Here is a 13,538-nt window from a genome sequence, read left to right on the forward strand (position 1 = left end):
CATGGCTCCTCGGAAAAGGACGGAACCTGAGACGTCCAGACGAGGGTGCCAGCCCTCCTCACCATGAACCCTTCAAAGACAAACAGGCGGAGTTCCTCACCGGCTCCTTGCCGTCCATGGCCTCCAGCCACAGTCTTCTGTTGGGCTCCGAGAGGGCCTGCAGTGTCATGACGCCGTGCCTGGAAGGATTTCAGAGAGAAAAGCTGCTCTCAGTCTGATCTCCATGCCTCGGGGGCCCCTGTACAGACTTGTTTACATTGGCCCGAGACCACTATAAAAGGACTAGTGCGACTAAAATAGCTTGTGCGCAAATGCTTGACTTCCAACTGTGGCCTCGCTTGGCTCGGTGCATGGCATTCCACTCCCAGAAAACCGCTACATGTGCTTCGGATTAGAGTGATTTGTTTTGATTGTTTTTTGGCACCCAGCATGCAGACACCCTAACGTTTATTCCTCACCTCACTCATGTGACACACAGCTGGAAGCTGAGCCTTACCTGCAGTCCATACAAAGCACCGCTAGCATCATCTATTGTTGACAGTGGCAAACAAAAAACAAACCCCACCCGGTAGTGAGAGTTAGTACTAGCGGTGGAGCCATGTCACGCTGCATGTGTTCGGTGGGGGGGAGGGGGGGGCGACCTCCAGTGGCATCTCGCCATGCAGGTAGTTTGGCATTAACCAAGTATTGAGATATATTTCTTGGACAGTGACGCGTCCCAGCCTGGAATACGGTTCTGAGGCTCACAAGATTGACCCCCCCCCCCCCCCCACACCCACACCCGCCCCTCCACTGTGAGTTGTGTGTGGTGAACTGGGGATGATCTTTCTAGATGAATTAATTAAATGCTGGATACATTTAATTACATGTTTTTCATTGCCGTGAGACACCACAGACAAAATCTATTCATTGCGTAAATCTGCGAAAAATATAAAATGAAACCATTTGCATGGCTGACTAATTGATTCATTTGTGTGAAATAACCCTTTAAAGATCGGTTTCTGGCGGGGTTTGCCAGAATCTGCCTGTAAGCGCAAACAGCATGTTTATTGTAATGAGGAAGAATGGATGAGCTTGAAGCCGACTGGAGCTCGGCCCACTTTGTCCTTGTGGTTTGGAAACTAGCACCTCGGGGGCATCGCCCCGTTTATGACAAATGAGTCGTCCTGCAAATAAACTGCAGTTATGGCCCATGTTCAGCAACACCACATCCGGGAGGGGGGGGGGTGGGCGGGGCCGGCCCTCCTGGCGCTGTGCAACAATAACGCTCGGTGATGAGGTATAGCTCTATATTCTGGAGCACACATCCCGATGATGAGCTCATTCCGAGCTCTCACAACTCAATCAATCCGGGCCGCTGTTCATCTTTCTCCCGAAGGGCGTTCGATCATTGGCCGAACCCTTATCCCATCCCCCCAAGGAGCCCGTTAAAAACAAATCACTTGTGAGTGTTCTCACACAGCTAAAAGATTCCAAACTTCTTAAGAGGGGCGTAATGATCCATTTTCCCCAGATGACATAAATCAATGTGTTATTTGAGCAATTGCAGGCAAATAGAAATCAGTTAAGACCCGAGAAGGTCTGTGTCCTTAAAGTGATTTTGTGAAGCGCCGAGAAGACGGCGGTGTTTCATCCGAGGGTTTGGATTAAAGATTGAGCGGGTGACACCGAATGGCAGCACACATGCAGCGCATGCAACTGCTCTGAGAGGGCAGCACTGGTTCACATACCGGACTTTACAGAAAAACTGAAGCGGCCTGAAAAGAGTTCCACGATAGATGTCATTTCTACGTTGACACGAACACAGAGAAAAGACGGGACTGGGTAAATATCAAATCAAACAGGAGCCTGGGAAGGAGGGGACTTGAGGGGCGTGCAGGAGACAAACAGAGCTGAAAACATCTGGTAAACAGGGACTCTGAAGATGTTAATCAAACCTGAACGGCTTTTGCAACTCATGAGTGCTCTCATGGTAATCTAGGTTGATTGCCAGTATATGAATCGCGTTCAATAGGACACAAAATGCATTAGAACAACAAATCTCCACATGCACTGCCTAGATCTTCAAATAGGTTAGTTGTAAACAGACACACACAAACACACACATTCTGTTTCCAGGGGGGAGGAGGTCTGCTTTGATAAGACAGTTACATAAGAACGCATTGTTATTTCTCTACCATATTTTTACCAAATATTTGGAAAGTGGCATTGAGGGCGAGCGCTGTACCGCCGAGCTGACGCGTGTGCGCTTGGGAGGTGGGATGGTAATTGTCGTAAATGGCACTGCCATCTACAATACTGGGCTAATATCATAAATGGTTGTCTCTCTTAATCACTTGGACACAAAAAGTTCAAAATGTTGACTTACTAAAGCAATGCCACAGTAAATACCGTCCTGTATGCCACCAGCATGCTGATCCGTTTTCTACTCTACACGGAGGGATGTTGACGTGCTCGTCGTGGTGGGAATAACATGTTTTCTGCATGCTTTCGGTTCATGTAGGTGGCGGGACATTGTCGTGAAAACTTCTACGAATCCAAACTATCACAGACCTCTCCACCACTTCAATATCGAAGCAGAAACGCTTGTCGATGGAGTCCGTTTTCCTCCGAATGCAGGACTTGAGCTTGAACATCTCCGGCTGGTTGAGGACAAGACCGTTCTACAAAACAAACATACCATACATCAATAAATAAATATACACTTGAATGCGCTCATCCTTTACGCACTTATGCAAACAGAATAAGAGAGTCCAGACTCTTGGTGGCAGTGATCTATTACACGATGACATAATCACAATGACATAGTCTTTAAGTAGATTATTGTAAACAGAGCAAATGCGTTCATTTGATTGTGTACAAAGACAAGACACCCTCATTTTCTGTAATGAGGTCATGTTGATTCCCTAAGTCCCCTTTTATTATTTGACCATTTTTGTCCACCTTGCGTAAACAAATCTTTGGTTTTCGGGGGGAGAGACATCCGTATAAGGGCTCTTCTGCCCATGAAGATGACTATCAGACTGAACAGAAACAGTAAACTAAACTACCTGTTTTGCGGTGGCTTTTGTCTCAGCGCTGCTCATGGAGAAGGTCTTGCCTCCCTTCTCGTAGGTGCAGTAGTGGCGCGTCCAGGTGCACCCCAGGGGACCTGGGACGGAAACATGCACACGCGAGGGCGTGAGACAGAGTCTTTCTCTGTGAACCACAGGCTTCTGGAAAGACTTCTGAAAATCAATTTGCAATTAAAGTGTGATGAATCAAATGTTGTTTATCACTGCTGATAAAAACCCCTATCTCCCCTTCCTCCCTCCCTCCCCCGCTTCCCCCCTTGTGTGCGAGAGCACATCAGAGTGAATCGGGAAGCAGGGTGAATTATGAGCACTGTGTGAGAGGGTCTAGCGGCCTGGGAAAGCCCCAGACATGTTTATGGTGATGGATGTATAACCATGCACTCATAATTGAGTTTAGGGGCGGAGGGGGGAGAGAGGAAGGGGGGAAGGGGGGGAGGCTCACGTTTCTCCTGGACATACAGGAAGCCTTCCATCGTCCACTGGCCCGGGGGTTTGTAGTCCTGGTCTGCTGACCTTATCCTCTTCATCAGCTTCTCCACTTCCTGCTTAGTGCTCACAAAGTTGTTTCGGGTCTGCGGAGGATTGGATCGTAATTGCATTAGCAGGGGAAGTCTTGTGCGACTTCATTTATTTTCCCCTGCAGTTTCTCATCTCAAGTACCCTCACTTTGCCCCTGAGTGAAACCAACAAAGCAAAACAAGTCAACTGTTGATGAATGCATCGCACTTGTGCGGATTCAAATTTACTGTATTGATATCGGAGGAAAAACAACTCAACCGACTCAATCGTTGATTCAAAAAGGTGGGTCAGTGTGAGGCTCGGGTCTCATTTCCACTACCGGAGAGAGACGCTCACCTTGTCCAGCTCCCATTGGAGCCCTCTGAGCGCACGGAGGGGGGGGTCGAGGGAGGGGGTATTTGTTAGGGCAACAATGCTGACATTCTGGGTCAGAGAGAAAATTTGAGCCCTCAGGCTGCGAGTGGAGAGGTCATAGTGATGGAAAGGAGAGGGCACGGCAGCAGCTGTAGTTTTTTTTTTTCTGGATTAACTGGCCTGCAGTAACTGCCTGCAATACAACACTGAAAATATTGATCCCCAGTGAGGCGCAGCGCCTCATTTAATCGCGCGTCTCTCCATTTGTGAACACTCTTGCTTGTTATATCGGCGTACGATAAGCCGCGGAATGTGATTAGGCGGCTGGCTGCATTCGTGCTCGGGGGGTCGGGAGACTCACGTTCTGTAGGTTGAACTGGAGCTGCTGTTTATACGGCTCAAACTCGTGAGCCAGCTCGTATCCTTCGTGGTAGAACGTAAACAAACCCTGGAGAAAGGCCAGGAGCTGGGGAGGAACAATATGGAAAGGGGTTTTAGAGCATTAGAATAGAGCTTGATTACTGATTCAGACAGCAAAAAGGTACAATGTGAACACCCAAAATAATCATCACCACTACAATCACACACTTTTCATCCAGTCTCTGTAAAACACGGGTAAATCAGTCGCTGCTGATTTCATTGTATAAGCCTGATTTAATTATAATACTGTCGACTAAAACGTTGACAAGCTGCTTTAGTTCTGTGCCGTCAATCAGTTAATCAGAGTCAATGCCACTCTGTGCATGACAGGAGAAAAAATATAATTTGAATGTAGATGCTGCACATGCTGTCAGTTGAAATGTAATTCATTTTTACTAAACAAACCTATTGTACCTATTTTGGACAAAATAACGTATCAGGGAATGTTCAGAAAGTTCTTCATGGAGGGCGGATATTGATTTTATACACGTATAACGCACAAACATCCATTGTGCGTCTACTCTGCGTGTGTGTGTGCGTGTGTGTGGGGGGGAATGGAAGTATAGTTGAGGGAAAGAAAAAAAAACAGATCCCATCTGATTTCTGATTCCTCAGATGCCGCGTGTAGCAAATGTTGAAGGATGAACCATCTTATCAGGGGATTCATCACTGGCAAGGTTGAGTCTTGTCATGTTTGCGCCGCCACTGCGATGGGCTGGAGGTTTACATTTAAAAAAAAATAAAAAATCAGTCTGCTCCCCTCTCACATTCCCAGACATTTAACAGCGAGATCACTTCATATTTCCGCGTCACCTCTCGCCTGAAGTTGTTAGAATTGTCAGGCGGAGGCTTGGATCTTCTTTTCGATTGACAACAACCACCTGATCTAATTTGACCTTTCAATTGGATTCTACTTTTATTTCAGAGCATTTTAATGAAGATGGAAAATATGTGGAATGTGCAGGCGCAGATGGGCGTTTCATTCTGCTGGAACTATTAAAATGTCACTTTCATCAGCGGCAAGTACAACCTTTCAACCCATCTTTTAACTACATGTTTAGTTTTAGAGTTTTAGACTAAAAGACCAAGCAATAACTGGCGCCTCAGTACACATTCAGCACTAACTCACTGATACTTTTCTTACCGGCTCAACAAACTCAAATTTCTTCTTCTCCTGCACTTCTTGTATTTTGAAAACATACTCAAGGGAGGCATCATAGAAGAGTTGCCTCTCTTTATCAATCTGCGTGTCAGCCTGAGAATGAGCAAACAAAGTGGGGGTTATTGCCGCAACAAAGAAGGTTAATCCCCACCTGGAGACTCTGGGGGGGGGGGGGGGGGTTGTGCACACAAAATGGCTTTAGTGGCAGACAGTCATCCATAAAACCGCATTATTCAGAGACATGTTTGGAGATGGGGGAAGTTTGGGTTTTTACCTCCTGCAGATATGCCTCCTTCTTCTTGGATGATAAGCTGAGGTGCCTCTCAAGCGTGGAGTAGTATTTCTCCGTCTCCTTGTCGAATTTCTTCTTCCCCTCCTAAACACGGTCCACCAGACACACAAAAAGGCTTAAACGTTAGCGAAAAAAGAAAAAGAAAAAGAAAAAGAGTCCTGCACCCTTTCCCCACCCGATGTTGCTGTGCGAGTTTCGACCGCCACTAGGTGGGGGTGGAGCTACGTTCCCACACGCCACATGTCATTTAACATTCCTGACAACAGATTATCACAGGTCAGGAGAGGGGCATGCGACGGCGGCGGTGATGAGTAGACAATGTCAGCGTGGTCAATAAGGGATATTCATCTTGGCAAATAGACGCCATCACGGCCGCAACGCGGGGGGGGGGGGGGTCAGTTAGCGGGAAACAACACGTGAGCGTCCATCGTGGATGGAGCAAGGGAGCTGGCCACAGTGTCACAGTCAGGCCGGGCCGGGTGCGGCGTGCATGTTGTCACAGGGCCCAGGATTCAGACAGGGTGTCCCGCGAGGGCCGCAGGACGGACGTGGGCTTTTTATGCCTTATGAAAATCTATAAATGCACACGGGCCAAAGAGACGGTACATTTCTCCACTTACTCAAACCTGTCTGTGTGTCTGTCTGTCTGTCTGTGTGTCTGTGTGTCTGTGGGCACTCGAGTGTCTCATCCGCGTGTCTGACGTCTAAACCGAGCTGCGCCCGGTAAATGCCCATCTCGCCGTGCAAACATGTATAAAAGAAAGGTGCTAGCGTGGATGGGGGGGTAGCGAGAAAACCACCAATGTAAGCGGATCCTGCTTGTTTGTTTTCGTTCCCATGGCCCTGAAATTTAGCAAGTCTAATCTTCTAGCTACTCGTATGACCTAGAGGACGGTTCTGCCTCAGCAACCCCCACAGCGGCTAAACACACTGCTGGAATTCAACACAAGACACTGTAACCCTCCTACATAACCATTACAGGCACAGGACCCAAATCAATAGATCATTTCATGTAGAAGCATCTTATTTCCATCTTTCTCGTCATATCAGCCCAGAGAAAGATCCCTTTAGGTGTGGGTTGAAAAAAAAAAAAGCTCACTATTCAGGAAAAAAAAAAGGTTTGTATAAGACAAACATGCTTATATATGATATGACACTGACGGGAAATCAATTTCCCTTAAGGTTCCAGTGTTTTTTATTTATAGAAGAAAAGAAGGAGCCGATAGTGACTGCTGTTTGACGTGAAATTATGTTTGTGAGCACACATGAAACTGAAGCCCTGGGGAAAATACCAACAGTCACACTCGCACTCAGTGGGGATCACATCAAATTAAGAGCTTTAGGTTTTAGCTGAGCCCTGCAGTCACAGCAGCAATCTCCCAGCGCTGCTGACCGGTGTGAGCGTGCCAGAAAACTGCCCCCCCCCCAACCCCCCTCTTTGTGTCTGGACTAACTCTTTCACACTTCTAAAGGGGGGAGGGGAAGGGGGAGGGTGGGGAAGGGGGTGACTCAGAGCTGCAGTAAATTCTTGAGGTAGAGCCAGCCTGATTATGTCACCCACGGTGTCCTGCCTTTTGTTTTGATTCAGGCAGGAGGTGTGTAAACAGCCCCCCCCCCCCTCCACACACCTCCCCCACCGCAGAACGCCAGGTGTTTGTTGGTTTGCCCATGGGCTGATCACCCCCCAAAATCCCCCTTGGTAAGTTTGTATATAAGTAAGCATATATATATATATATATATATATATATATATATATATATGCTTATGCACATATACAGGTGTATCTATATATAGATCTATATATCAGGTGGTTGACAGTAGATGAAGCCAGGTACTTCCCTGCACTCTGTGCTATGCAAAACTCACATGGACCCAGCGCAGGAGATTCCTTCTTGAATCCCTCATGAATAAATCAGGTGCAGGACAGGAAGAAGAGTCCTCGGCGGTGGAGTTTAAAACCCGGCAGATCTTGTGTCATAGTTAAGAGCGCTTTGATGCCAGCTGTAGTGTGGGTGAGTCCGCTAACAGCAAAAGAATATTGTAATATAATATATAACGGTGTCGGGGAGGAGAGGTTTGAGAGAAACAGCACGCGGCTTTCCTTCACGCTCATCAGGTGATACGCAGCCCGCTGAAGAAAGGAGGCTGAGAGCCGCCATGAAGACGGGAGGAGGAATATTTGGGCACCGGCCGCGCATCGCCAGTTTTTGAAACTGGCCCTAACGAGCCTCAGGGCCATCATTTCTGAGCCTCCCGTCACCATGGCAACAGATGTAAGCAGCGAGGGAGGTCGAACCGTGTCAGCGTGTGTGTGTGTGTGTGCGCGCACGTAGAGGGGAAAGAAAGCCCCCGATACCACAATACACTTCCGTCAAACATCAATGGCTAGCGAGGCATCACGTGCAGCCTATTTCCCCGCATGGATCCGCCCAGCAGTGACATGAAAGGGGGGACTATCTGTGTTAAGTGGTTAGAGAAAGCTTATTGGAGCAGGGGTCCAGAATGGCCGTCAAATAACAATGGCCGGGTCATTTGGATGCTCCGCCCCACACAGGCTGGTCCGTCTTCCACGGGGGGGGAAGAAGCAAGAACACAAGGCTTCAGCACCCGTTCAGTCTCCCTCCTCACCTGGCATCCCACTTCCAGAGGACGCATCGAAGACAGCAGCAAGTTGGCCAATTAACAAGGACCGATCACAAACATCTGCCTCTGAGGAGTCAAAAAACAAATTGTCCAGACTTCTAATAATATCCCTATTTTGTGCATGCGTGTGATGCAAACTGCAAAGCTGAAAAAAAAAAAGAATATTCATCCAGGCTCCATCCGACACACGATGCACGAAATCTCTGAGTTGACATAAAAGCTCCGTATACTATTCACACTTTGCCAGCGAACAAAGATGTTTCTTTTGTATTTGATCTGGGAGCAACTCTGAAGGTCGGAGCAAAGCTGCAGAGAGTAAAAAAAAAAAAAAAAAGAAGAGGGGAAATCTCCATCCAAGGTCAGCGATGACTAAGGAGCTCCCTAACACCGCCCTAATTATGCTGAAGGGGACAGGACGTTAGTTAACGTCGGCATGGAGGCCATCTTCCAACACATCCAGATGTCTTTAGTTATGTTCAGTCATTTGTTCTGTCATGGGTTTCAGTTCAGTGTCCACACTAGCACTGTGTGCTTGGGAGAATAAAGACTACATTAACGAACCGTTTGTGTCATTCTAACTACAACCAACTGGCATAACGATTGGCCCGAAAAGAAAAAAAAAGCACTGCTGTGAAACATTAACATTGGAGCCCGTGTTCATTCTCTCACCAGAGACCTGTGAGAACGGCGGAATAAAATACAACAGTGTATTTAATGAGACCGTGTCAGCTCATCCTTCAAAATCACTACAGTCATCGTCTGGATAGAAGGTATTAAAAGTGTCCCTCAAAAACAAATGCATGTAAAAATACAAAAACAGGAGAACAACACAAGAGAGACGTGAGCCGTCATCCGTTTCTCGGGATTATGGGAAGTAAAACCATTTTTATTCGCTGCTGTACAGCGCAGCTCATTCGCCACGTGCTGCTTTGGGCAGAAGGCTGATGCATCCGCGCTTGATGCCCTCGGCCTTCAAACAGGTGAAGGCCGACCTTTCACAGTCTACAGCGACTGCCCCGTGGAATTCTAGCCGATCAGGAGAAAAAGTCATTCCATTGTGACACCATTAGATTAATGGTGTTATTTTGCGGTGTTGAGTAAGGCAGGCGGGGGGGGGGACGATGGGTCGGACATGAGGATAATAGAAAGAAATATGTCTATTCATGCGTTTTGTTGATTCCGCTGCATAGCTTTTGAGTCATCCTTAGTGCTGTCACCCTGATTTCAATTTTTTCCTCACTGCTATTAGGTGTTTTCAACGTTAATGCCGTTTTTTCCATCGTGCGTGTGCATGCCTTGTGTGGAATGTGTAATATACCTACTGACAACCTGACGGAATTCATTATACGCAGCTGGACTCAGCAGACCTTCACTGCATTAACAACCGATATCACCAAGATGAAATACTCCTCCAATATCTACTGACCTGTCCCAACATCGTTTCACAGTAATACCAAGGAATAAATCTGAACCATTGTAAAGTTTCTGCAACAGCTGGCGAGCATACTGCATCTCCGCGGCACTTCAAACCGCCCCCCTTCACCCAGCCCGGGTCTCGGCTCGCATGTTTGCGGATTTCACCGCCCGACTGCTGAAGTCGCCTCTGCCTCTTGAGACCGTAGCTCGCCAAGAATCATCTCATGCACCCTTTGCAGGACGAGGACAGCTCCGGTTAACGTGGCCGTCTGACTCCCATCTGAGTCTGTTTGCGCAAATCACACTCGGACAGTCAAGGGTCCCCTCTTGAAGACCCTTGAAGGGGAGCAGCGCCAGAGAAAAACGCAGGAATTTTCTTGAGAGAAACACACGAAAACAAAATGTGTGCACAACTTTGGGCGTCCAATGGTCCCTCAGTAGCACCGAGTGAGAGTTCAGGCCGAGGTGTCGGTCGGGTCGAAGGAGTCAGGATTGAGGGTTAGAGATTCAAAGAGCCAAACTCTTTTGACGCAGTGATGCACCTTGAAACCAGAGTCAGAATTTCACTTCTTGTTTCACTCCTGAAAGCACCGCTATCTCAACACCTTATCGGCCCACGACTGATGCATCTGAAACTGAAAATAACACTGTTCTGCTTTTGTTTCATGTCGGCGCAAAGTTTGGGTGTTTCATTCCACACGGCTCCTTGCTTCGGCCTTGTGGGAAGCAGACTGTTCCGAGCATGTGCGGCAGACTGTTCTGGCTGTGGAAGTGTTGTGCTTGTTCCTCAAAAGCCGATACCCTGGTACGTGACCTCAGTGGGATTACTCGCGCTGCACAGCCAAATAAGGCAAGAGCTCCCCCCGTTGGTCCGCCTGACGTTCTCAGACGCAAAGCGCAGTAACTGGAAGGGTCACACAGCCCGCGGATCTCTCTCTCCCTCTCTCCCTCTCTCTCTCTCTCCACATTCTCAGCGGAAAGTTGCTCTTTCACTCGTGATGTCTGCCTTTTATCTCACTCTGGTTTGGGCTAATGTTCAGCCGGGTGGGGGAGCGGGGGGGGGGCGCCGTAGGAGGAGAGAGAGCCATTAGGAGGAAGTGGTCGGAGAGGGAAATAGGAGGTAGTGGGAGTGGCGGGGGCTGCGGCTTTTAAGAAACCATTTTATAAACATAGGGAGTCGGCGCATTAACACTGTGATGGTGGAGCGGGTGGAGGAGACGGCAGCGGAATGTGCCGTCTCATCGCGGTGGATGCACGCGGCGGCCGGGACATGAAGCGACAATGGTCATTTGGTCTGGGGCAGTCCAAAATAAAAAATAAAAAACACAGATTGATTGATGTTCACACCTCGGCACCGAGAAGTGGAGTAGAAATGAGTACTTTGGCGGACCAGTGCCTGTCGAGTCCCGTCGAATAAGTCAAGATAGACGAAAGGGTGCGACTTTGAGGCTGGAATGTCCCCGGCGGGGGATTCGGGCCCTGTGTAAAGACGTGTGAATAAATTCACAGAGCCCCGGCGTGGAGTCAGCTGCGGACTCAGAAACTCAGTGGGAGATCGGTGCGAGGGCTCCAGTTCTACCTACGCCGCCATGTGTGATCTCATCAAGGGGGGAGAGACCACAAACAAGCTGCTCTGCTTTCATTCTATGCCTCTGTGTTGGCCGGCAATGAAAGCATGGCTTGTAGCGAAAAAAGCCCACACTGTTCTTTGCAGTCGAAAACAACACATTTTCACTGTGGAGCCGGGACGCCTCCAAGCAGCAGTAACGGTCCAGGACGGCCAGTGGCAGCGCAGTAATCCGATTACAAAACACACAGAGGTATATTAGATGCTGTGAATTCACAGTTCAGAAATGGAAAACTGCATGAAAAAACGGGCCGTACACTTTGACTTACACTGTCCTGTATATACATTATGTGTACATCAATTTCACATTCACAAACGTTGTCTTTGTTCATATAGCAGTCTGACTTGCTTGACTTTCAATTTGTGATCTAAATACCGTGGGGGGGTTGGGGGTTGGGGGGATTTTCTCAGAGTAACGTAAATGATCCTCCGCGATTCAGCAGCTAATTGCGCGTGCCGTGTTGCCGCCTCTTACCTTCGCAGCGCCGATCTGCTCCTTGCGGAATTTTTCCAGGGGAGTAATTAACACATCATCAGCATTCTGAATCTGAAACGAGAAATAAGGGAAAATAACAGATGGATGCCATACTGAGAGATGGCAACTTTCTGAACAATAACAAGCGACTTGTGGACCCGAAACACCATCCAAATCTTTCACTCTTTATCTACTAGTTTTATTACAATGGTCTTGCTTCACCAATGCGCCACAAAGCGTGTGACACACAAGAAGCTACAGCCCTGAGAGTGATTCTACCCGAGTCGAACAGCGATGCATTGAGTCCAAACACGAGGGCAGGATTGAGCAGTCACATTCATTAATACCTCCTGAGCCCGTGACAATGAGCAACGTGCCGCTGTGCGGCGCCCAGAATGAGCACAGCAGAGATGAGCGATAGACCGCTCGACAATGGTTCTGCGCGGCAGAAGAAAATGGAGCCGCTTTATGTGAGCGGTGAGGCACCGGCGCCCCTGAATTATGACGCGGCAGATGAGGGAGCTCTGCAATGCATTTAAATGTTTGAGGCATGTCCTCACACGTGGGTGTCCTCTCCCGCGTCTCGACCGAAGTAAAAAAAAGATAAATAAAAAAAAGGTATCCTCTTGAGCCTCCGCGTTCCCATTCCAGACGGAAAAACGATCACAGGAGAAATATGGCGCCGATGGCGGCCCCGCGCCCAATCCTCTGCCAGCGAGCTTTTTGCGGCAGAAGGTGCCATTAAGGTGCTTCTGAATTCCTGGCGAAGATGGGCTTTTAGCCGCCGAGATCAGATGACATTGGAGCGGCCGGGGCTGCTCTCCGGGCGGCCCCGTCGCTAAGGAAACGGCCGTTGGGTTGATTTAAGGCGTTATTCTGTGTGCTGAGTGTATGCGATGAACTAAAAGAAGAAAAGGGGCCACAAAATACATCTTCGAGAGCACGACTGACTTAGACGTGCCGGCTGAGACGGTCTGGTCCTCTCCCGGCTACAGTCCTCTGAACACACACACACGCCGTCTGGGGATGGAGCTTTTGTTTGGAAGAATTAATCACAGCACGTTTTCATTGTCCCCAAAATAACCCTCTCAGCTCCATCGGCCAACCAGAGCGAGCGGCTTCGGGAGGGTAAAGTCACGGCATGGTTGTGTTCATGTGCTTTACAATATTACCACAGTTGCCAAAACCAATTTTATTTGGTATCGTGTCGAAAACCTGGCCGGCAAAAGACCAACGAAGGCTTGTTTTCATTTGGCTTCTGAAACAACGTAGATTTGTCTCTTTATTATTAAGTAATAAGTAAATGATATATATAAACTGAGAATAAATTATTTGTTAGTTTTGCTTATGAAACTAGAATTAGAAATTAGAATAGATATTTTTGGTCTCAAAAATATAGCTTTGATCTTGAAACAAAAACTTTTGCGATTTGAGTTTGTACGTCGTGGGCGGGGCTTATGAACCAGCTGTTCCTATTGGTGGATCGACTGGGCGCTCGGTGTCTGCTTCCACCATCAAACACTGACGAGAGCACAGGACAGGAGCGACACGGAGG

At 48.1% G+C, this 13,538-nt stretch overlaps 1 protein-coding gene across 5 annotated transcripts in view; it reads right to left on the reverse strand.

Moving 5' to 3' along the window:
* arhgap42b (Rho GTPase activating protein 42b) overlaps positions 1 to 13,538 on the reverse strand; it is a 46,533-nt gene that overhangs the window by 7,934 nt on the left and 25,061 nt on the right. For 3 of the 5 annotated variants that reach the window (XM_078104606.1, XM_078104559.1, XM_078104737.1), the window contains 9 exons: positions 11,984 to 12,055; positions 5,804 to 5,905; positions 5,512 to 5,622; positions 4,309 to 4,413; positions 3,517 to 3,646; positions 3,051 to 3,151; positions 2,554 to 2,663; positions 1,731 to 1,787; positions 101 to 179 (listed from right to left, as the gene is read on the reverse strand). In XM_078104606.1, coding sequence (XP_077960732.1) covers positions 101 to 179; positions 1,731 to 1,787; positions 2,554 to 2,663; positions 3,051 to 3,151; positions 3,517 to 3,646; positions 4,309 to 4,413; positions 5,512 to 5,622; positions 5,804 to 5,905; positions 11,984 to 12,055 — 867 coding nt within the window. The remainder of the gene's footprint in view (positions 1 to 100; positions 180 to 1,730; positions 1,788 to 2,553; positions 2,664 to 3,050; positions 3,152 to 3,516; positions 3,647 to 4,308; positions 4,414 to 5,511; positions 5,623 to 5,803; positions 5,906 to 11,983; positions 12,056 to 13,538) is intronic. The other 2 variants (XM_040175668.2, XM_078104641.1) reach the window with 1 other exon arrangement.

The sequence above is a fragment of the Gasterosteus aculeatus genome, chromosome 1 (genome assembly GCF_964276395.1).
Source record: "Gasterosteus aculeatus chromosome 1, fGasAcu3.hap1.1, whole genome shotgun sequence".
Classification (NCBI taxonomy): domain Eukaryota; kingdom Metazoa; phylum Chordata; class Actinopteri; order Perciformes; family Gasterosteidae; genus Gasterosteus; species Gasterosteus aculeatus.